Source organism: Gambusia affinis, linkage group LG11 (genome assembly GCF_019740435.1).
Source record: "Gambusia affinis linkage group LG11, SWU_Gaff_1.0, whole genome shotgun sequence".
Lineage (NCBI taxonomy): Eukaryota > Metazoa > Chordata > Actinopteri > Cyprinodontiformes > Poeciliidae > Gambusia > Gambusia affinis.
In genome coordinates, this window is record NC_057878.1 from 16340152 (window position 1) to 16365748 (window position 25597).

The 25597-nt window shown below is 38.1% G+C and overlaps 1 protein-coding gene across 29 annotated transcripts in view; it reads right to left on the reverse strand.

Annotated features, from left to right (window-relative positions):
• The window catches only part of LOC122839614 (dedicator of cytokinesis protein 9-like), a 75565-nt gene that overhangs the window by 45179 nt on the left and 4789 nt on the right, over positions 1-25597 (reverse strand). For 7 of the 29 annotated variants that reach the window (XM_044131382.1, XM_044131376.1, XM_044131381.1 and 4 more), the window contains exon 1: positions 7213-7650. The exons of 5 other annotated variants lie outside the window; for them this stretch is intronic. In XM_044131382.1, coding sequence (XP_043987317.1) covers positions 7213-7383 — 171 coding nt within the window. In that variant the 5' untranslated portion in view covers positions 7384-7650. Of the gene's footprint in view, positions 1-2208; positions 2574-7212; positions 7653-25597 lie in introns of those variants that run through there. 17 more of the 29 variants (XM_044131365.1, XM_044131379.1, XM_044131371.1 and 14 more) reach the window with 9 other exon arrangements.

Consider the following 25597-nt stretch of genomic DNA (forward strand, 5'->3'; position numbering starts at 1 on the left):
TATCAGAAGAAAACAAACCCAAAACAGTGCTATAAGGTCTCGCATATAAGGCAGTTCTCTATTTGTGGTATAATTGAGTTTCCTAGTATTTTTAAGTCATAACATCTTGTGTTAAGTATGCCTTTCAGATGCAGTTATGCATCAACATGGAGGGAAGGTGAAAAGATGGACACTGAGATTGTTGCATGTAATACACTAAGCCTGGAAGGAATTCATGATATCAGAAAGACAAGATGTGTCCTAAACTTTGTCTCACCTCAAAATCCTCCAAGATCTTCTGACACAATCAGACAAGTTGTTTAAGGTACATTTGGCACACCCAGTTTTGCATCCAAATAAAGCAATATTCTGGACACAAGACTAAGAAAACTAAATCAGGGATCAAATGGAAGGGACCCTGGAAGGTTTATCTAATACAGAAAAAAGATCGGATTATAAACAAGGATACACATCCAACACCCTGACACCAAAGCAAACTGTGAGAGTAATGAGGTACTGAAAATTAGTCTGCATGACTCAAAACCAAGCACCAAATGTCTCAAAATGTAACTGACCTGACCTTTTCTAATCATTAATTCCTAAAGCTGCTCTGTTGTTGGCATTTTTTTTCTTCTCACTCTGTGTTCATCAGAACAGAATTCATCTGACATTGCTTTGTCAGGGGTTCCAAGTGGTCAAACATTCAGTAAACTCAGCGCTGAGTAAGACAATGGACATGCATTTTCAGGTGCTGTGTCATTCTCCTTCACCAAAGACCCGACCACAGTGAGTAGATGAGTTTCAAACTTCTTGATGTCCCCTTATTTAAACAAAGTATTTCAGGAGGCAATGTAGACCAAAATAACAGAAATATTGAGGTTTGTTTCCACAGACTGAAGTGCACTGCACTCTTGATGACAAACTAAACTTTAATGTAGCAACTACTAAATTAAGTGCGTTTCATAGGGATTTTATAATAGACCAATGGGACATGGTGGATTATTTCAAACTGAAAGGAAAGTAGCAGATAGTTTTAATCTCAGTATCAACCCAGCTCTTCTGTGAAAGTGTCAGAGGTTTATTAGAGAACACTGGTGAATGCACAGCATGATGAAGACCAAAGAACACAGCAGGCAGATCAAGGATACTGTTGGGCAACAGGATGAATTTAAAACAATATCTAAACTTAAACCTGTCATCACACACTGTTCATTCTACCTTCAGAAAATAAAAGAACAACACAAGAAAGACACAGCTGCCCACCATCCTCCATTTAGAGGCTTGAGAAAGGCCATTAATAAGAAAACCAGCCAAGAGACCCAGGGTAACTCTGGAGGAGCTGCAGAGATCCAGAAGTCAAGTCAGACATTTTGCAGACTTGATAACTTTAACTTAAGGCAGGTTGGTATAGAAGGGAACATTAAATATGTGGAAGAAGATGAGAAAAAAATTAAACCTGCAAGCATACTTGAAGAAATGCAAACACTTCACATCATCTTGAACAAATCTCAGTGTTGTTTTCTCCATCTTCCAGCAGGATTACAAACCTAAACCAGCAGCCACAGCGGGTGGTTTATTTGGTAAGTTTTATGTTTATAATTTCAAAAATTGTTCACTTCAGTAAGGTAAGCCAAGAAGTTTTAGGGAATAGGAAAAGAAAACAGGAATGTTTGAAGCAATCACTTCTAATCCCTCCATACATCCAGCAGCTGTTTATCTGAGGCTCCTACTCCTCCCATCAGTTACACAGCATGAAACAATGGTGCTGTGTAGTGCCCCTCTACTAACTGATACATTCAGCCAGGGATTGTTCGAGTGACTCTTCAGAGCCCCAACCACTGGACACCTTTATCACGGAGAGGAAAATTATCACTGTCATCATCACTGACTTTTGAGCCGCATTAAGTTTTTTACAAGCAAAAACGGTCTATAAAAACAAACTCTGAGTTTCTTTCTGTGTGGGTAGTAAAGTGCTGGTGAAAGTTCAACTTTCTTGAAAGCTGTTGCTAGCATTGCAGTTTTTAAATGCAAGCTGGCAGCATTGTGGGTAATGAAACGGATAAAAAAAAAGGTGAGATGCTCACATGACACCTGCTTTAGGTGCTTTATAACTGTGGTTAACTTCAGCAGCACTGTGTGCTGAAAGACGTTCAAGTAGAGGAGAACAAATGTAATAAAATAAAGCAAATACTCATAAATACCATACTAAATCATAGAATGAGTACTTACCACCACCTGCGGCACTGAGTCCACCTCAGCCTCAGCTGGATTCTTGTATTGCTGCGGGCTCTCAATGACCAGTTCCTTCTTTGGAGCTTTACCAGCTTTTCCCTGCATTGTCAACAGCTCCGATAAAATATTCCTGACTTAGATCCCAAAAATAATCTCTTTGTGAGCATATCAGTAAGCAAACAAAATCCCTTCTTGTATGGATAAAAAAAAATTAAAAAAATGTTTATAGTTCTTCTCTGACTCAAGCTCCAGCTCAGCTGAGACAACTCTGACTGGAGGCAGTTGACTCACACCCAGGCTGAGGAGATGGCCCCTCCTACACTCACCACTGTGCAGTCGGAGGGAGTTAAACACCCTCTCACCCACACACACACACACACATATATATATATATATGCAATACATATGCACACACAAAGATGATATCTGACCCCGAAGAGTCCACCTGTACTGTGACAGAGAAAAAAACAAAACAAAAGAAATTCCTCAAGTATCACAGCCTGGTCATGCAGGGGGCTCCCACGCCTTGTGAGACTTAACAAACTTAAGGAGATTGGGATCGCTATGAAAGGTGGGCTTTTTAATTTCATCCCTAAACCTCAAACGAATCAACTAGTGAGACTTTGTCCATAAAACTCCTTGAACACCAAAAACAGAGGCCCTTTGCATTAAAGTAAAGGCTTTACCCTTGGCCTGCTTCTTCGGCAATAAAAGCAGATCACAGGTCTGAGGCCGGTTCCACCTTCAGGTCCCTCTTCTTGTTGATGCAACTGCTCGAGGGGCATTCCAACACAAAGCAGCCCCCGTCTAGCCAAGCAAGGAATGGGCCTGACTTCTTGATTCCTCCAGTAGGCCACTGCAGGGGAGGATGTTATCTTTTCACGCCCGTGTTTCAGCTCAAGGCGAGGGGGAGGGCAGCTGTTCCACCTTCCCACTGTCACATGTTCCCACAGAGCCCCAAACAGCCATTGACGATTAAAAGGTTGGACTCCCATGACTGCAAATACCCCTATGAAGTAATTAATTATCTCTCACATTAAAATGAGCAAATAGAGACAATTAGGATAATTGTACATGAAATAAAACAGGAACTGTATAGTCTGATTTAATGCTACCATGAAAAAATAATGCTCTGCTATCTAGTCTCAGGAAAAGGAACTGAAGGAAACATACATAAACATAACCTAATAATCAAACATGCTTTCCGTTTCACCTCTTCTCATTGGTGAAACTGACAAGAGATGTTGACAACAGTTTAGCAGTAAAAAACTTGACATACTCTTAGGAGTGTTTAATCCATTGTTTTTTGTTTCCCTGCAATGGGGAATATTTCTAGGTTTTGGTTTCATCATAACTGGTTTATTTTACGACAAAAACTAGGAGGAGATGCAAAGTCATTAAATTCATCAGGCCACATCCTTTGAAAAAAACTGAATGATTATGTAATATTCATTCATTGGATTCACTAGATATTCATTACAGTTTTTACACATTACCAAGCAACTCATCTTCTGTCGAATCAGGTATTTTTTTTATTTCTACTTTTTACCTCCTTCTGGTTCTATGATGTGTAAAATTAATTGGAAATAGAGAAATAAACAAAATGCCAAATGCTATAATTTGTGTAATTAGCTAGATACTATCTGCATAGATCAAACTGTGGAATGGGAGTATAGCTGGCCTTTTGGGTTGCATAACAAGACCTTAGAGCCAAAGTAAAATAGGGTGTAACCTGGAATGTAACAAAACAACCCACCCTACAATATGCAACTCCAAGACTCAGCATCATGCAGCTTGTTTACAAGCCCACTTTCCAGACTGTATTAGGCTGAATAGGACAATAGCTGTCCCTTTAAAGCATTCCCATTCTGTATTGGGATCAAAAGTGTTCATCTGTGTCAAGATTTGCTACATCACTCTTGCCATGACACCACTTGTCTCTATTTTGTATATTTAAGTATCGACTGACTTTAGAAAATTAAATTTCAGTGCTCCATGAGTTCTCTAATCTTTCCAGGTGATTGTAAGCCACTAGTTTCGCTTTCAGTTTCAAGTATCCGACTTCACGGAGAGTTTATCTTAGTAAATGCAAATTTCAATTTCATAGTTTTGCTTGAGATTATTATTATGATTTATTTTACTTTCTGATGAGGTATTAGAAATACCAATTATGAAGGCTGAATGTGATATTATAAGAAATAATTTGATCACAGCTGCTACACTTTCCTAAATGTTTTAAAAAGATGAGCTGGAGTGCCAAGTCTGAAAATGAGCAACATAGACACATACAAATGCCACATATGCTACTGTGTTGAACGCTATTTGCATATTAATCATCAAAGATACTTTATTCTAACATTTGGGAAAAGATGATTTCTTTGAAGTAGATCTCTACCCAGACACTGATCTTGTGAAACACTTTCCAAGTCTTCTCACAAGTATGTTTTGTGTGTATAGTGTTGATTATCTGTAAAATGCCCAACATTCAGAGATACCCAGGAGTAAACCAACTTTGGAGGCTACATGTCCACAAAGAGATATGAACTCCTACTGTAATGTAAAGTAAACAGGAAACTCTAGTGGAGGGCAAAAATGCTATCTTATCTATAATCTGCGAATGTTTTCTGCTTGATGTCATTCAAGTTTAGTCTGGGATCTTATCACAAACCATATAAAATTGTTCTCATTTGGCACCTTACATTGGAAACTGTATTTGTCCAGATTAGAGGTGGTGCTCCCTTTAAATCATTTTAAAGAAGTGCTATTAACATCTGCTGGTCTCACCATATTTCTGCCTGGTTGCAAAGAGCCAGGATTTGGCCTAAGCCTGTCCTCTATTGTCACAATGGCTTGAATTTCCAAAAATAATAACCTGCTTCAATCAGAAGGAATTAAAAAGACACACATTATGGTTTATAACCTTTCATAACAAGGCTTGGTGGATTACAAATCCCGTACAGCTACTGGAGTAACACACATAAATTATTTACTTTTTTCCATGCAAACACAAAGGAATAAAAGTTTAAAATCTGATACATATAAAGAGAAGAAAAAGAATGTACTCTGCATTTGTCCTTTTTGAAATTATAGATTCTTCTTATTTTTGTAATTGGATGACCTCTTAATTTTATTTCCCAGATTGAAACTACGTTAGCAGCAGATTATAAATGGGCTATAAAAACAACTACTACACAAACATCCACAGTGTGAATTGAGAGTTTCAGATATAGTACATATGGTTATTAGCTGCATTGGAAAGATTAAAAACTTTAATATATAATACATATATGGTGCTTCAAATACCCTAGTTGATGCTTTACCATTTCATACATTTTGCATTTAGTCTTCACTCACACTGGAAGCGTGGCTGCCATTCTGTCCCTCCCAACCAGCACAATCACACCAACATATTTATGGCAATGTTGGGTTAGGTGTTTTGCAAAAGAACATGATGACAGTATGCGTTCGGTCAGGCGTTTGAATCGGCGAGTCCATGCACCACTGAAATCTCTATTTTCTTCACTTGAACCTTTTTACAAGAACTGTCATGCTCATTTAGTTTACATCATCACCACTTCAATCTTTTGACAGAGTCTTAAATTGAGTGATTAATTAAGGAGGTCTAAATCTAGTTTTGGGGAATTTTTGAGTTGCTTCTGACCAGGAGACAGACAAGCTTGATTTTTTTCACAGATTATCTGTCTCATATTAAAACTGTCACAACATGACAGTTTTAACAAAAATATATATAAACATGTTGATAAAATTGACATACATCAAGTTTAATAGTCAAACTCATGGATTCTCATTCTAAACACTAATCACAATAATAAAAAAAAGAAATAAAGGGGAGAACATAAGGTTAAAATGACATTTAGGATTTGAATATTTTCCACAACATAATATATGATTAAACAAAGTCAGTTTTTCATAAATCTTTGCCGATGCAAATTTTCTACATATTTTCATTAAAGCTACTCTGTGATGAAAAGTGTCACACCAAGCACATTCTCTGCACACATTCAATCGATACAAAAGACTGTAAATACTGATGGAGGATTAACTCCTGCTGTCTGGATGATAAGACCATCCCTGAGCCAAGGGAAGCAATCGTGCCCTTGACCCAATTCCCTGCCATCAGCCAGGCCACTGTCACTCAGCACTTTACATTAAATCTGATGAGCCCACGACAAGAAGAAGACATCAAACTCACACGCAATCGCACACAGCTCAGTCAACACAAACAAGAGGGGAAAGACAAGCTGGTACAGAGTGGCAGAAGCTCTGCCAACCCTGCCGGTTCCCAGATGAAGAGTGGTGATTGATTTCCAGCAGACACAGAGCTTACTGTCCCTCTCTTTAACCTCCTCACTTGCATCCCAGCTCTCAAGAGGCTTTAACCCATGCAACGCTTAACAGGAGGCAACGCTCAACCCTCCTACTGCCCTACTTTTTATACACTTCACTCTACTGACTGCTTACTCACATGGAAACAAGACTGCAAATAATGCAGCCATTACTCTGCCAAATGTGAAAGGTGATAGTGTAAGTGCTTGGAAATATGCAATCTTATAAGCATTTCCGGTTTTCTCTCTGTATAGAAATAGGAAAGAAAATTAACCTAGTGGAGATATACGTTTTATACTTCTGAATCATTTCACTGTGCACTCTCATTCAGCATTTTGGCCAATCAAAAGCAAAAGAGTTTCAAAAATTTTGTCTTTCTTAACGTTAAATATATCATTTTCAATAAGAAAAACCTGCTGTATTTAGTTAATATGAATCGAAACATATTTTATAAACCCTCTTACACTACAGAAGATTTTAGTGCAAAATGAAAATCTTTCTTCGGTCTCAATCATCTTTTTTAAACATCGTTATTTGAAATAATGACATTTAAATTGGCATTTTAGATCCCGTATTTTTACGCTGAAACTACGAATTAAAAACATGCACATAAAAAAATGACGCTGACTGCTACCATATTTAATGAAGGCAGACCTTAAGTATTCTAGGTGTTGGTATGATACGCGACTCTCTCCGACTCAGCGCCCTTTCAGCCTCAGATGGCCCGGCAGGCTCGGCAGCTTCCTTGCAGATGTAGCCGCTGCAATTCCTCTCCAAGACAGTTCGCAACCCGTCAAAAACAACGGCGCTGGTGGTGCACCCCATTCCTCCACATGCAAGCGGGCATCATTCAGGGGAGCCCGCTCATGACCCAGTTTCTCTTATCTTCCCCTGCTGCACTCTGGTCCATGATTCAGCTCAGACCCCCACAAATCCAGAGTTTTTTGGGGGGTTTTTTACAGGCGGATGCAAAGACAGTTTCCAGGCAGAGGAATCCAAAGAGGGTAAATTTATGCACTCAAACAAGAGAAGAGTCCCATAAGGCTGTAATTGTGAGCTGCAGCAGTGTGTGCACAGGAATACCTCAGTCAGCAGATGAGAAAGAGCGAGTGAGCAAAGCAGAGCAGAGAGTGAGGGATGAGGGGGGATGAAGGATGCTGCGAGAGCTCTGCTGCTGCTTCGACTAATGCTGAGCTTCGCCGCAGTGTTTGTGTGTGTGTGTGTGTGTGTGCGCGCTTCTGTCTCGCTCGCTCAGTCACTTTCTTGCTCTATACTAAATTTCAAAAAATTTTCTTCTCGTTCTTATCTACATTTTAATTCAACAAAATCCATGCATTACATATTTTCCCCATTAAATTTGATATATTTAAGTAGACAGATGAGTTAGTGTGAGAAATATAGGTTACATTGTATCGGAATGGTTCATATCCGGAGGGAGCGTCTGAGGCACAGTCAGGCAAACAGCAATATGGCTGAATGCTTTTTTAGTTCAAGCTGGGGGGGAAAAAGCAGAGCAACAGCAGAAAAAATTGTATGAATCATAATGGGGGGAAGCATATGTAAAATGGCAGATTCTGCAGCAGATGTTTTAAAAATGATAGGAAAAGCAATTTTGATATAAGATAAAACAAAACAAACGGGCAAAACTAAGTGCTCTGAAAAGCCTAGTTCTGGTAGTGATCCTGCACAAGCTTTACGGAAATCTCTGTTTCTAAAACAAGACCAGGACATGGGAGGATTTAAAGCTTTCAGGCCAAGACTTCAAACAGGGAGAGTTGTGTTTTGGTTTTTGCAAAAGATTAACTGCACTTGATCACAAGCCGCCAGCTCTCCCAAGCACAGATACTGGGAGTGAAACAACAAAACTGAATCAAGATAAAGTTCTGGAAAACACCAAGATATGATTCACTCCAAGCAACAATCTTTGAATGACGCGTATGTGGACTGCTAATGAGGAAAATGGAAGATAAGCAGATGATGCTTTGAAAAGCTGGGAAATCAGTGTTTTTATTCTTACATTTAGGAAAACGTGTAGACATAATGTGTGAGACCTGGGATGATTCTGCTGTAAAAAGTTTGTCAGAAAAGAAATCCTTGACAGGACAGCACTGCTGATCAAATTATTTACACTTCAATGTTATACGTTGGAAGGAGATTAGACATTTCATACCAACTGTTCTGAGAAGAAAATGATATCGCCAACTGGGTGTAAGTTGATATATTGGCATTTCAATGCATTTCATACCTTATAACATTTGAAGAATAAAAGTTATTTTTAATAGTCTATGTAGGTGAGTGGTTTTTCTGCTCCACAATATTAACTTGTATGAAACTCAGAGTTATCTTGGTTTGCTCTATTCTCATTTCTACCAGTCAGTTTGCTAAAATGGAATCAAATAAAAACAATATGCTAGTTACATCTGAGATTTCAGCATTTCTATCTCAGTGTATCTCCAAGATTCAACAAACAAATTAGAAAATACAAGTAAAACCATTTGGCAAATGTTTTTTCAAAGGTGCAAAATGCAAGAAGGAATGGCTGAAATATCAAAACCTTTCTATATATATATATATAAATATATATACATAAATATATATAGAGAGAGAAAGTTTTGGTGCTGAATCCAAGCACAAAGAAGCTCACAACATCCTCCTACAAAGAGGAAGACAGGGAACCAGGGTCACGTTCATCATGGTTTGTTTATCCCCTACTTTTCCTTCCTTTTTCTGTAAACAGCCCTTGATGACTTCTTAAAAGAAAATAAAAACTGTCTCAAAAGAAAAGGATTGTCTGCAGAAAAACTATATAAAAACAATTATATGAATACATTTTTAAGACTCACTGCTTCACTAAATATCTCTACTCTGATATTAATACATGCAGATAAATCTATCCACACAAAACATCTCTCATAGCAAGTGCTCATCAAGAAAGACAGTTTCCTCGCATCATGATGGTGTGTTAAATGCCTGCACGCATTCCCTCCTGCTGCTGCTGTGTTAATATTTCAGTGCTGCTTGACATACTGAACTTTATTTGAAAGAAAGAGGAGAACTACAGAGAAAAGCTGCCGAGTCTGTGAATGAAGGAAGATTCAGCAATACTGAGGGGGAAAACGAGGGCCAAGCCTTTGATTGCTCAGAAGGAAGTGAATCTCTTATTTTAGCTTATCGTTTCTTTCACACTGTAAATCTAGCCTTCATCTTCTTGCCATTGCAGAGAGGGATTTAAAGGTTTAAATAGAATAACAAGTAATAATCTGCAGGAAAGCTGAAAAGTTATAAATCTTCTTTTTGGAAACTGCACAGATGAACAGCCTTTTTTTTTGTTTTGTTTTGTTTTTTTGCTACATTTAAGGGATGTACAAATGAGTCCTAACTACTCAGTGGAGAACGGCAACATGTGTATGAGTGAGACGTTGGTCAGACCACAGCAGAAATTGTCTGCAGTAACATAGGTGGCCATCATAAATCCTCTTGCTCGGGGGTGCAGATTGATCATATGCTTGTAAGGACCAGTGTATGAAGGCTTTCGGTGCTCATGCCATCCTATATGGCATTTGTGGAATCTATACATATAACATCCAAACAAAAGCTATCAAACGGCACAAAGCTGCAATGAAACCTGGAAAAACACCTGACCAGTCCACCACCACAGAACCCACCACAAAATCCATCATTAAGGACACTTGGTGAAAATGTGAGTTAATCTGTTAAGTATTAAAGTAAAAGTAGAAGTTGACATAGTAGTACACTCACCAATTAAAGGCTTAGAGTCACTAAATTGAAAGAGATCTTGGTCTCACTGAGATATACTGTGCTGACTTGAAATCGTTTGTAAATGCAAGAAATGCCTCAAACTTCTCTGCCAGCTAAACTAAATTTTGTTAGTATTTTTGTTCAATAACAAGTTTCATTTTTGTTGCTTAGCTTTATTCGAATCACTTTATTTTCCAGAGATAAATAAAATAAATTGCACATCACATATGAGCTAAATATTTAATTGGATATTCTAATATTGAACAGTGGTCAAGATGAAAAATTCCCATTAATTGTGAGCTGAAGCATCAAAATGCTGAAGTATTGTTGCTGCTGTGCCAACCATCAACATGCATTTATTTGCCAGTTCTTGGGTTTAAATTATGTATCTGTTGTTTTATTTTAATTAAAATGAACAAAGAATTACTTTTGTACCAAATCTTAAGGTACAGTTGCATTGAATTATTAAATTTGAACGTAACCGCTGAGCCATAAGATGTAGTAATGATTTTTTGCTCTCACACCTCTGTGAAGTAGCTCCAACCATCTGACTGTGGCACAAATGCTGCCTCAGTGTAATCAATACTCCACCAGACTGAATACACTCCAGAGTACTTTCACACTTCTTTATTTCGTTGCATATTGGACTGCGGCCAAGTTACAGTGGTCTCTAGTTCGCAATTGGAGTATGTTGGGCATTTCAAACCACGGTTAAAAAAACGGTAAAAAACAATGTACAAGTATGAAGCTTGTAAACACATAATTGAACTGCTACTTATGTCTTAGGTGAATGTTGTGTTATGAGTTGATGTGTAGCACCTAATGTTGCTACACCTACAAACCTACAAACTATGTTAAAAATTATATTGTTAAGAAAAACAAAAAAACTGCTTTGGCAGTAACAGCCAGATTTGAGCACCATATTTTAGCTGCACTACATCACCACCTGGTGACATTAGTGGCAACCCACAATTGCCGGGTTGCCAGTTTGATTCCTGCTCCACCCGCCTCTGTCGTTGCGTCCTTGGGCAAGACATTTGCCTGGTGGCACCGGTGCATGGCAGCCTCGTTCTGTCAGACTGCCCAGGGCAGCTGTGGCTACTATACAGCAGCTTGTGAATGTGTGAATGATATAGTGTAGAGCACTGTACTAATACAAGCCATTTACCATTGGACTAATGGAGCTTAAAGTGTATGTCTTTGTTTTTAAACTACTTTTAATTATAATTATTCTTATTTTGTTGTGTTTTTGGATTGTACAGCACTTTGTATCAACTGTGGTTGTTTTAAAGTGCTTTATAAATAAAGCTGGTCTGGTCTGGTCTGGTCTATATAAACAAAATATTTTTGGTGAATAGTTTTGTACACAAAACCTATTTAAAATTGTCACTGTCTCATTCAAATCCAATTTACTTAAACATATTGGATTAGAGTTTTGTTTTTCTCCTCCAGTTGAACTTCCATTATGCCAACATGTGCACCATGTTGGAGTCTCAACTGGCCAGCAGTAACTAAAAAAAGCTATTACAAGCCATTATAGCAGCACAGCATTGGGTGGAGCAAAGTTCCACACATCAAAGCTGCTGAGAGGAGTCAAGTTGAGCTTCCTGCTTCACACTAAGTTTCTAAGTGTGCTAAGTGCACACAAGAAAGGCAGAAATATCTCTGTGGTTCCAAGCAGGCAGAGGGGAGTTTAGAACGCGCTGGCATCTCATCTAAGAAGCCTGTTTGGAGTGAAGGTCAAGCCTACAGCTGGTCCTGTTTTTATGCCTGTTCTCTACAGGGAGGCGTGTGTTTTTGCTTTATTTGTCCTGAGAGAAATCCCAAAGAGGTGGACCGCAGAGACATCACCCACATAACCAGCAGGACAGGGCAGATCAAACAGAGCAAGTTACCAGCTGGAACCCCCCTGGGACTGCTTAACGGAAGTGGCTGTTTCCTGATGATGTGTGAGTTAATCTTGTCATAACAAAAACGCCTCTCTCTGCCTGCTGTGCTGCCAAAGACCATAAGGATTTGTAACTACCGAAACGTTTTGTAGAAACCAACACAGGTAACTTCTAAAGTTCAAAAACTAAAGTGAAACAAGTTGAGTTTTAATGCTGAAGTTTGAAGCAAGGAGTGACATTAACCAAAAGGGAGTTTTACAAAGAATTCAAGGAGGAAACATGGAAATCAACTCCCAAAGGTTTTTGTTGTGGATACAGTCCTGAAGCTACATATGTGGGTGGGCTGCAAAGACAGGCTTGGAATGTCAACAAACTAAAGGCCTCGCAGTTTTTAAAATGCAAAGCACAGTGCCATGAAAAAATAATAACCTGCTTACAGACTACAACTGTTTCATCAGTCATCAAACCGATGATTCAGACAAAGATGATCTAAATACATAAAGCAGTTTTAAAACAATAATTTCATTCATTAAAGAGCAAGATAACTATAGAAATGAAATGACATCAGACTTACAAAGCACTTTTCTACGCTCCAAGGGTTCTCAGAGATTCTTTACATGAAGTCAGTCATTTCCAATTATGCATTCATTCACAAGCTGATGATGGCTTACTACTGAATTGTAGCCACAGCTGCCCTGGGGCAGTCTGACAGAAACAAGGCTGCCATTTCACGCCATTGGCCCTTCTGACCAGGCAAGACGAGTGAAGTGTTTTGCCCAAGGACACAACGACAGAGGTGGGCTCAGCAGGAATCGAAGTGGCATGTCTGGCAACATGAAGTAGGGTAAAAGATCCCAAAAAGCAACATATCACACTCCAGTCAGTCTGGAAATAGTTACAATGTCATTATCCATAACAAACTAAACATTTGCCTGGCCTTTGCCAGCCCATGCAATTCTTCTCGGAGAAAAGAAATCTTGCTTCCAGTATAGTCTGGGTTTTCTGCCCTTGACTCAGATTCTCTCCGGTCAATCAGTGAACAGAAGGAGAAGTTGTGAAGGATGGCGTTGATTTTCTGCACTGTTTTGGAATTGTAGCCTGCTTGTAGCCTTAACAATGGCGGCAGAGGAAGTGAACGACTTCGTTCACTCCATGTTGACCATCCTTCCAAATATTGAATTAGCATTAACAGCTGCCTGGTTCGGGTCAGCACTTCTCTCTTTGAAGTGGACGACAGGTTTTTAGAGCGCAGGTAATAAGGTAATAAGCTTCTTAGTGTTGAACTGGAGCATTATGTGACATGTGAATATTAGCAATTGGGTAAAATTTAAAACCTCGACAAGGTCCATCCCTCCAGGAAGTCAGGAAGTCAATGATTAGCTGTTGAGCAATCATTTCTCAACAGCCGAGAGCCCAGACCCTCTGTATGAAGTAAAGTGTAGTACAAGGCATTGGTTTTACCAGGCTAAGAAAACATGGGAGAGTAGCAAACATTCAAGAGTTTCTAAAATACACACATCATTACCTACTGCTTCTAGTAATAATTTAAGACAGTTTATTTTGACAGCTACAAAGAAAAACACAAAGTCTCTCTGCAACCTAGTTCATGCACAGGTTGCCCTTACCCTCCTGAAAAACAAACACAACACAGTCACATCCTCTTCCTTCGAGATAGTTTATTTACCCCCAGAGAAGAAAATGGCCCATTTTCCTGAGTAGCAACGCTTCCTTTACTTTGTAGCAGAGCTACCAGGCGTGGAATGAGTATACACTGCAGCTTTCGCGCACACACACATACACACAAACCAAACATCACAATGCCAAGCATATCTGCAAAGCATGCGAACAGATCCATGCATCTTGGTTCAATTTGTTAATATATGGTAATCCTGCTGTGCGTTTCTGCAAATTTTACTGCTGCACCAGCAGAAATTGTCTAAAGCAGTGCCAAGCCTTAAGGCATCAGAATTCACAGCATGAATATTCTCATTATAAATCAATGCATAAAAAAACTGTTGGATTATCAAATATATTAAGCACAGCTGCAATAAAACCTTTAAGAAAGCAGCAAAAAGCATGAAAACAAGAGGCTACAAATAAAAAAGTGTTTGATCATAGGTAATCATTTGTGCACAACAGAATTTTTGGAGCATGGTTTTGTTGTAAAAGAGACAAAACCTCAGAGCATTATGTTACTGCCACCCAAAGGAAAATATCTGGTACTACATGACAAAGCAAACATCCACAACTTTATTTCAACTTTAATTTTATACCATTCTTGATGTTTATTTTGGAACCACTGTCCTATTTTACAGTTTAAACAAACTACTGCAAAACAGTCACAGATTAAAATGCATTTATTTAAAATGCACAAGAAAATTGCAGGAGGCACCAATCAGAAACTGGAAACCGTTGGGAAACTGGAAGCAACAGGAAGTTTAACATAAACATTGACTTATAGAGAGTACTAGTTAAGAGGGAGAGAGCCATTCATCAGAATCATCACTTTCATGCTAAATGTCTGGATAAATGTTTTACTTTCAAACTAGACTAACTTTAAGACATATTTAGCTTCAATGACAAGATCAATATCTGGAGGAGTCGAGTCAAATATTTCAAAGCCAAAAACCATCTACCAATTGTGAAGAATGGTGGCAGCATCATGTTAAAGGGTTATTTGCTCTCTGTGGTTCTTTCAGAAACTGCATTAATTCCTGAAGAATTATTTAACATCAACATCTAGAAGGCTGAAACTTGGGCGCAGTTTGATGTTCTAACAATAAGGTGATTTCAAACATGCCTCAAAACTAGTTTGTTATGAATAAAATAGGCTAGCATGCAAGAAAAGTCAGGTTCATGCTATTACAACAACTAATTTAAATGATGAATAGTATTACTTGTTAAAAGATTGGTCAAATGTCCAGCTAGAATTATGCCAGAACCAAACTGATGCAAAATCAAAATATGTATTGAGAATTTATTTATTATTTTGACCCTTTGTGGATTAGAGAAAGTCCTCAAAAAGTTGTAAACATGCATTAATATTTAAGACGAGTGGACATAAACACATAATTGGAACTATATGAAAAGGTTTTAAATTATGAAAACAAAATCAATGTTCTAATTCTATTAGAGAGCAAAATTTGTCTTCTTGAATATCTTCATATGTTAATATTGCATTTATTGTGTAAACCTTTTGCCAAATCAGCAAAACGTTTTCAGAGAGAGGCATGTGATTGCATTCTCTCAGGCTCTGACATGCAGGGTGGAAACAGAGAGCTTACTGCTACTGAAACAAGCCCACACTGCGCTGGCATGAGGCCATCACTGGGAGGAAAAGCTGCACTCTGTCACACCTGCTGATCCAGCACTGAACCTCATGTTGCATGGTACCACAATTTCTGGTGTCAAACATTTCCACAAAGGGACAAAGGTTCATTGTACTGGTTAGGTGACAATTCTGGACACCAACATATCTTATGAAAGCGTCACATTTCCTGCGGGTTTGCTCACAATTTCAATCTTAATCAGTGGGTCAAACTGCACAGAACATTAATCCAGCAAATCAAAACCCTTTAACAAAAAACAACTGACATATCTTAAGCATTATTTTCCAAAATTATAGCCTATTTATCATTGTAGATTTGTTTGTAACTTCATCATTTTTATCTGTATGATTTCCAAGTGAACATCAATATCTTCCAAAATGAACAGATGAACACCCATTTAGAAAGTTTCTTGTTAGTTATTGATGACTCCAGGATGTAACTCGACTGGTCTGCAAGGAGGGGATAATGTGGGAGTTTTGGATCCATTAAAGATCAGTTAATCTCTGTTGACTCTTTGTTTGTAATCAGTGGAAATCCTCTTGACCCCTGGCTCAGTGAGTGCTGCTCACAATCAGGGGAAGCGTACAGTATGGAAGAGGAGATGAGCGCATGTCCGTGCACCTGTACCACTTCAGATGTATTGAATTTAGCTGTAGTACACCACAAAGCTCAAAAGAAAAGAGCTACGCTGTCAAATCCTTCACTGACATATACTGTAAAAAGTTTTAAATTTGAAGCGCAGAGAAGAAAAAAGAAAGCAAAGGCTGATATCAATTCATCACATGTCTAAGACATCTCGTGTCTTTTTGATAATCTCAGCACAGCAGTAGTCGGTCCAATCATGGCTGCAGGCCTCCTGTTTGTCTGTACTGACTGACCCAAGCTGTGCCCCAGCAGCCCACACCCTTCCTGAGAAAGCAAATACATGCCATGGGAAATGGGGATTGTTCTTGGAAAGTCTGACAATGAATTTTGACCAACTGTTTTAACTCACGTTGTTTATTTGTGTAGCATTCACAGCAACAGTGAACTCTCTCATGGCAGCTGTTTAATTTTCTGCTGCAGATTATTCCCTTCTTGTTTTATTTAGTGAGGTTTAACCTCCTCCTTGGATCAGTTTAACTACACAACAAGAGTGGCGGCTGCTATAGCTACTAAGATGGATTTGGCATTTTTCAGAGGATTAGGGGATTCAATGAAAGTGTTGAAACTAGCATTGTTAGTTCAACGCCTCCTTCAGAATGAAAGATGGTTTGATTCTAATCATAAATAACTCATGTTATAGCCTGAATAAAGCAATCTGTTTAACATAGCAGTTTGACATTAAAGGATAAAGTTGTTGGTCTTTAAAAGCCTGAGCAGAGACTTAAACAGAAGCTTAAGTCAGGTCAGGGATACTGAGCCCTTTATCTGCACGCCACCCAATATAAAGCCTGCATGTTCACATATCACTGTTCAGATTCCAGGACCACTTTATTCTCCTTCACTCCAAACAAGTGTGATAGAAGCAGTCTTTCAACTGTACAGCTACACAGCAGAACTTTACTTATCCATCAAAGAAATGAGACACTGTGAAAACACATAGTGACGACTTGGTTTGATCCAGCTTCCTGATGCCAAGTCTCTGAAAATAAACAGGGAACAAAAAGAAAACAACTAACCGTTTTGTCTCTGTCTGCCGTATAACAAGCTTGAACAGAAAACCCAAACAAAGATAACGAGGATAGCAAATTTTCCTACTGTTCAAGATGTTTATTTCTTACATCCAGAAGAACAGCTGGAGACAATAATCTGTCATTTTTAAACAAAGGTCACCGACTTTTTGTGACAGCAGCTTGAAAGGTTTTAGTTAGGTTTAAACCTCTTCACAATAAGCTGCACATTAACATTATTTTTGATGACTCTTTAATAACTGCAAATTAAGTTGATTTTTATCATTCTTGTGCTTTTAGACCTTTTAGCTTTTTTTACACTGGTAATGACTATGACTTGATTTGCTACGTGGAGAATCAAATCAGCATTAAAGGTTTTGCAGTAGCATAGTTTAGGTCTTATAGGATTATGCTTTGCTGTGCACCTTGGTTTTCTCTCCTGCTCGCCTCTCTTGTCAAGTACCTCAAAGCTCTATTCTTGATCCCATACTCTTCTAACTCTACATGCTTCACCTGAAAAGTTGGTTTGGATGTTGATGATGTAAACAAGTGGAGTAAAATCTCCACTTGTTTAAGAATAAGATGAGGCCCAGACTTTAACTTTGGGGATAGATGGTGTAGCAAGCAATAATGTGACTGAAACAGTCTAGCAAACTGGGTAAATCATTTCTTCAAATCACATATTTATCAAGCAAAAAAAGAGCACCGAAGAGGTATTTTCCCTCACTTTGATTCTTTTAATGGGATGTTAAATTATTGGTTCTGTTAAAACCTTTTCCCACAAGTAAAAGCTCTAAATTGTTGTCACACCTCCTGCTTGAATGAGCTTGGATTTTTTTTTCTTTCTGCCTTTAGAAGCTTTGTTTATATGAAAATCAGAAGGTGATATGCAAAACCTGCCAGGAAACTTCCCCTATTTTGCCTCCACTCCCTTAAAGAAAAAAAATCCACCTCTTCTCTCTTCCTCCTGCCTACAAATTGTTCAAGAGTTAGGAATGTCAGGTATGCACCCAGGCTGGTGAAATGAAAAGGAATCATCCCCCTTAGCTGTAGCCGCTCCAGACAGAGTGCACAAAACCATAAGAAAATTTGGAAATTGCTGGAAGGTAGGGCACAGTTTAATGAAACTGTCAGCACACAGAGTGAGTAAAAAAATAAAAAATAAAAAAAATCAGCAGTGGTAGGTTAACGTCAAGATGTAAAAATTTTTTCTTATTTACAAGAACATAAACGTTTTAGCCTACCACAATTCTTTAGGGCCTTGGGTGGAGTCAAATAAGTAGCAGGTACTTTTGAAGAAATCCCAGATGGAAGATAACTTTATCAGTAACAGCTTTTGCTTTCATGTTTGCAGAGTGATAACAATCAGCAGAGGAACAGGAATAGTAAGTAATTCCCCACATAGTTTTCAGAAACATCCAGCTTCACCTATAAATAAATGCCTCTACACAAAACTTTCTACTTTTTTTAAGTGCATGTGATGCCTAGATATTAAGTGATAAAACATGTATTTTAATTTTTAAGTATAAATTTCAATTCAAAAATTTAGAAAGATCTGTGCTAATATCTTCCCCACAGTGATATGTAGCAACCAACAGCAGCTGATCCTGTTCTGCTACGTGGGATGAATGAGAGGTTAGTGACATGGTGACGCAATGTCAGCGAGGTCAGGTGACAGATATGATGTTTAAAGCAGATCAACCCAGAGTGAAATGCTTGCTTGACACAAATGTTAAACAAGTCAAAGATGTCCTTGAGTGATCAGGCAGGTGGAAGAATGAACCAATAATTAGGTTTTCCTTAATTATAGTTAATTATGTTCTTAGGTTTGTCTGCAGGATTACTGGCTTTGCATGTATCAAATTACAATGTGAAAATAACATCACAACTGCTCAGGGTTATTCTGTAAAGCAAACAGAGCTGCAGCATCACAACCTTACTTTACCATACTTTCAAAGATGTTTTTTCTCCAAGCAAGTCCTATACACACTTAAATATTCAGATGAAATAATTTTTATGTCAAAGTTACCCAACATTAAAATCTTGTCTTGGTGCTGAAGGTCTGTGTGGCTAACAAAATGTAATTCTTTCCAGATTATATGTTTAATCATTGTTAACCCATGGTTTCACACGTTCCAACTAAATTTTTACAGCACTGTGCATGAGAAGGAAAGAGCAAGGGTCTTCACAAATCTTTTTCAGTGCTGATTAAAATAATTACTTTATATGCCTGAACAATAATGAGAAGGTTCAGAGTGTTGCTCTACATCCTCCTCTCAAATCTCTTCCTTCACAGTGAGACCCTGTCACCACAATTACATGTTAAGACCTTAATATAGAAAGTAAAGGCCTCTTTTAAAAAACACTCAGGGTCTCTTTCTAGACATTTCTGTGTCAAATAGTGTGGATGTGACGTTGGTCGTTTGCAGTCAGTGCTTTTCAGGGCTTAATCTGATTATCTTAATCTGTAGGATGGTGCACGTCAGCATGCAGAGCAACAGTTTTGCCCCTGTGGCTCTCGGCTCGTCCTTGCTAGGCCTTTCACAAATCTAATGCATCACTGATGGGTGGCATAACTGCTTCCACCTACACTGGATAGATTCCCCTCCATTCACTTAGTCCTGTGTGGGCTTGTGCGTGTAAAGAGCTGTTTGTAATGGTGCCATTCATATGACTATCAGAATCAACTGCAGGCTAACACTTACACTCCCTCGCAATGTTCTGAAGGCAAGGTTCAAGTAATGTTGCCAAGAATTAGACACAGGAATAAACTCTGATCCAAAAGAAAGATAGCAGATACTAGTGCACAAAAAGAATCAGACGTTACACAATAGTGGAACACGCAGGCTGCAATCTTTGTTCCAATCAGTCAAACGTACATTCCTTATTAGATTAGACAAAATGATGCCAGATCTTTATCAGTTTATACAGGCATGAAAATTGGATTAACACCATAATGATCAGATGGGGGAAAAACAGGACCAAAGGACTTGTGGCTCAGAACGTCTTCGTCGGCTGCAATAAGGTGCATGTCCTGCTGGTTCAAAAATAGCAACGTTAATGGTCGGATGATAAAAGCAAAGCACTCTTGACGATAATATGCTGCAATAATGGAGCGGCAGCAGAATGTATGTCTCCACAGTGAAAAGTTAAGGGAAGTTAGATGAAGATAGAGCTGTAAATATATAACTATTCTTCCACAGTGTGAAAGCTAGACAAACTGTGGAGGAGGTTTAAAGCTTTTGAACTGATGTCCTGAAGAAAGAGACTGCAGGAGAAGAATACTGAATAAATTAAGAACAAATTACAGGATAGTTCAGAATTCTTGAAGTAACGTCTGGTTGAAAGGTCAGAAACATTTTATGTCTAACCTGCAGTATATTACCATTTCGAAATCTTTATTTAACATAAATCTAGATTAGGGAGGCTGAAGCTATCAGAGATGTTGCAAGACCAACTGGGAGCTGTACCATCCTTATACAACTCCAAACACTATTTTCTGAATCTTTATACCACAGTCACATTTGACTTGGGCAGTAATTGACAAAGAAGCTCATGATTGTCTATACAGAAATGGAGACATGAGGCAGTTCCCAAGCAAAGATCTCATGAAACAGAACATAGAAACTGTTCCAAGAAACATTCTGACATAGAAGTTAAAAGTCGTAGAAAGCAAAAGTATTATAGTTATTATAGTTATAGTATTATAGTTAAATCAACACTATTTTATTAAAATGTATATTTTATTTACTCAGATCAGAAATGATTAGCTTGGATCATGCTTAGAGGGAAGATAATTGTTGGAGAACCACCTAATACATCAATTTTATGTGTAAATAACTGTCTTCTTCTACCAAATCTCCTTTAATGACCTTTAGACTCTGACTTATAAAACCTGCCTCCTCTCCACTACAGGATTTTCACTGTATTTTAATTAAATACACCTTTGAGATAATTGGCAGGAGATCAGGATGGGGGTTACAAGGTTCATCCTATGTACAAAACATCAATGATGTACAAAACATGCCTCCAGGTTATTGTGGTGGATTCTAAGATGTTCCCATATCAAAAAGAAAATCTAATCCCTCCAGCGTGTTGTTTGCCTGTCTCATTGTTTCCTCTTAGTAATATTTGTCCAGGACACATTGTGATCAAATCCCTGAGTCACCCCAACTGCCTCAATTTTATTCAGAGAAGTCTCCTAAAGAATGTCACACCTCAACAATATATTTATATTTCCAAAAGAGGAAACTCATTTAAGATGCTTGTATCCGGGATCTTGGGATCTTCTGTCAGTCTTGATCCTTATCTCGTGACAATAGGTTAGAGCTGAAATGTAGGCAGGCTGGTATGTCAAATAAAAAGATTTTTACTCTGCTCTTCCTTCACCACAGCAGAGACAAGCAACGTCTATTAAAACACATTGCTACACATTGCCTAATTTGCTACAGACAAGGCCTTAATCTGCCTTTCTATTCACTGCTCCATTCTACCATCATTGATGACCAAGACTCACACTCAACCTGGAAGGAGCACTTCACCTTTTCCACAATAAGAACAAAGGGCCTTCTAAATTAAAAAAACTAAATCTCATCCATATTAGAAGACTCTTAATGGGCAAGCCTTTATTTAATTTCTATCAATCCCAGACAGCTCTCAGATTTAACAGGCAAACTTTTTTCTAGATGATCCTGCAGTCCCAGTCTGTAAATCTAGGTTACCCATTTTAATTTGGCTTTTCTTTCCTAGCTTTCTTTTTTGCTTTCATTTATCTGCTTTACGTGATGGTAATTTATGTAAAATTTAATTTTAATGTGTTTTTGTGGCTTTTGTTAGTTGTTGACTTCAAAACTACCAAAGAATGTAAACAAGATGACAGTTTAAACAGCACAAACTTTTTAGATTTGAGTAAAAGTGAAAAAAAAAGTCCTTTCTGGTGTCTGTATCTCTTACATTGACCTTTAGCTTCTGCATCTGGGAGCAACTAGTCTGGGTTTTTACTAAATTAAAAGTCTATCCAATGCAGGTAACACATTAACTACTTGTGCCCTTTTAATAGAAACACACTTCAAAAATCCTGAACTAGCTCTTTAAGGGTGCACTAAAGAGAAGGTCAATTCCCCTAAGGTGAGGAGGGGTTTATATGTTCTTGGGAGGCGAGTGTAATACAAGTCCCAAAGCTCTATCAAACACTTGCTAAAAGAAAAACACCCACAGATGAAACCCTTCAGCATACCCCCCCTCTCTGTTATGGTAACCTCTCCGGTTCTCCAAAACAACTCTGCTCTATTAGGCAGAACACTTACAGACTCAGTGGGCGGTTTACAATTTGGGGCCCTGCCCAACACTTGTGTTTGGCCCAAATACAGTAACAGCAAAATGTTTCTATCAAGGAGAAGACAGGCCTCTGACCTAACAAAAGATGAAGGACAGGAAGTCAAGGGCGCTTCCTGCTGCAGCAGGATGGAATAATTGTTAGAAATTTTGCTGTGTAGGAACTAGTTGTTCTGCATGGTGAAAATAAAATGAATATCTAGATGACCATATGTTGTTCCTGAAAAAGTACAGACTGCTCAGAATGATGCAGTCTGTACTGTAGATTACAGAGATGTCTGGAAGAAGCTAAAAGTTTCCTTATTTCCCACATTCTGTCCAAGAAAATTGTCCAGCAATCTCATAAAGGGACTGCATTTCAGACCCCAGGTTTTATCTGCAGCGCAGAGGAAACATTTAACACTTATTTCAACACATATTTAACCTACGGTCGGTCCTTATGCAGGGGAGAAAATCAGTCTTCATTTATTTTGGAACAGAATCCGTCTGTCTGGCTGCCGGATCATTTGAATTGGCTTTACTGCCGCAGGACTAACTGGGGTCTCTATGGGTTGGACAAGGGAAAATCTTTTCAGTTTTTCCAGCAGGTTCTTCATATTATCCCAAGATTAATTTGATTAAATCAGAAATTCTCAACCTTTCCAGTCATAACTGCAAAGTGTGAAAATGGGTTTAGATTGGAAGCATAAAAATAAACGACAAGACTGAATCAGATTTTACAGCTTGATGTGTCTTTTAAATCCCACTTTCACAAATTTGCTTTTTTTTGTTTTTGTTTGTTTTTTTACTTATCTGCATACATGCAAAAAAACACCAGAAGCAATTTTTGTGGAAAGTGCAGAGAAATTAAAGACAGAAAAGTAAAAACAAGAAATCTGTAAGGGGAAAAGTACTATATCCCAAAAATGGCAACAAAATTAATATAATAGTTTTCGCATGGAAAATATTAGCAACAGCATATAGTTTATGTAAAGTGCTTCAGCCAAAATAAGCATCAGTGCGTCTTTTATTTAGAAATAAAATTATTATTAATTCTGCAACTAAAATACTATTTATATTGTTGGAGAGTTTTATCGCTCTAATTGCACTATTTTGTGAGTGAGAGAACACAAGTGTGAGCAGTGACAGTGTTAGCTCCATAAGGACTCAGTTTATTGCTAAATTAGGCTACATTACTGTAGCTGTGGGTGCATGTAGGTCAACTTGTCACTGTGCCACAGCAAAGCTTATTCACACGGAGTCAACACTGAATGTGCAGCTGTGTTTTGTTTAATTTATTACCAAATAGTACAGTACAATCTCTTAATGGGTCCATTGGCTACTAAAGCAGACCCATGTATTATTAAACCTACCTTCTTTCTTGTCTCAGCCCTCCTTTATATTTTACTTTTGCTGAGTACCCATCAACCAGGACAGCAACAAATGCAGCTTATGCACACTTTGGTCCAAACACACAGAGGATTTTAAAGTGACAGGCAGACAGAGCTGGGAATAAGTAGGGAGGTCAAGCTGCTTAGGTCTCACACACTCAAGTATAATCTTCTGACGGATCAGTACTGTGACTTACAGCAGTGCCTGCTCCAAAACACATGAAAAACAAGTGGGATGTTCCTTTACCTTTCATTGTAAAGATTTATTAACTTCATGTACACTGACTTGCCTGACAATAAGTCCACAATTCCACCCTACCAAACAAAGAAGGACAAATGGCACTGGTAACAATCAAAGCTTTCCCTCCAACTGATAAACACAACTTCTGGGACATTTCCATATCATAGAAATGTTTGGACAAAAAGACAATAACAAGACAACAACAGTGAGAAATATTGCAGTTTTCCATCCATCAAACATCGTGCCTATGACCAAAAATGTATGGTTCTAGTTTGACCGACTGGTTGGAAACTTATGCATTTCCACTCAGAGATCAAGGGGGACCAGTAAAAGCCTATAAAAAAATAAAGAAAGATTGATTGAGGAAAGAAGAGGCAATGATGATCAAGTGTTCAGTATCAGAAAAAGTTTAAAACTGAAGTCATAGGAAATACACGAGGTATTCAAAAGAGGAAACAATGTTCTACAAACTATGTCTGCAAATTATGGAGAATGAAACTGGAAATCCATCATATTTCAGAAGCAAGAGTGACTTGAGCAGATAGCAGGAAGCCAGATCAATTTACAGAGCAAATGACTTTGTGTTAACATTCAGAGCTTTCCAATCTTTGTCAATGAAACAGCCAAGGAATAAGAAAATGTCCCAGTCTGTTGGAAATCTCCATAATAAGGGAGGCTATATTTAGCATCTAAGAATACACAGTGACTGTTACAAGATTTGGCGATGCCAGCGGCACAAGACACTAATAAAAATGTCAAACAAATTACAAATCCATGCTTTACAATTATTTTAGGTAGTAAATAATGTACCAGTAATAGATTATTTGTGTTAGAGAAATGAATGACTAATTACATCTTTCTTTCTAAATATTAGGTGGTACGCTGTGATGACTGGTGACCAGAGTGTAACCCCAACTCTCACCCAATGGCCACTGGAGATAGCCACCACCACCCATATGACACTATGGTTATATGAATGGTTAGAGTAACTACATTTATTCCCCAGATTTGATGTATATTTTGAACAAATATTTCTTGACATTTTCCCCCATAGACTTTGGCTTTTCTAATACAAATGTCATGAAATGCATTTTTATCTAAATAAGAAAATTGGTGTCTCTTTGCTATTAATGTTTTATTGTTGGCAATTGACTATCATTCAAAGTAAATTTTTTAAAACACTACCATTGCTATTTGGCTTCCATTTTTTAGTGTTTTCATTCCCTAACAAAACAAAAAATATTGCTAGAATATTTCTAGTTTTATTTGTATACAAATATATTAGTGTACACCAACTGGAAGCAGCAAGTCAGAGCTTCTATGAAATTATGATTCATGCATCTCTATTTGTAGGCTAGTTGTGTTAAAATATGACTCGTGTGTGAATTTTGACACCTATTCATCCCCAGCAAAGCTGAATTGGAAGATGCACAAAGCTAGAAATCTCCAAAACAGATAAAAAATA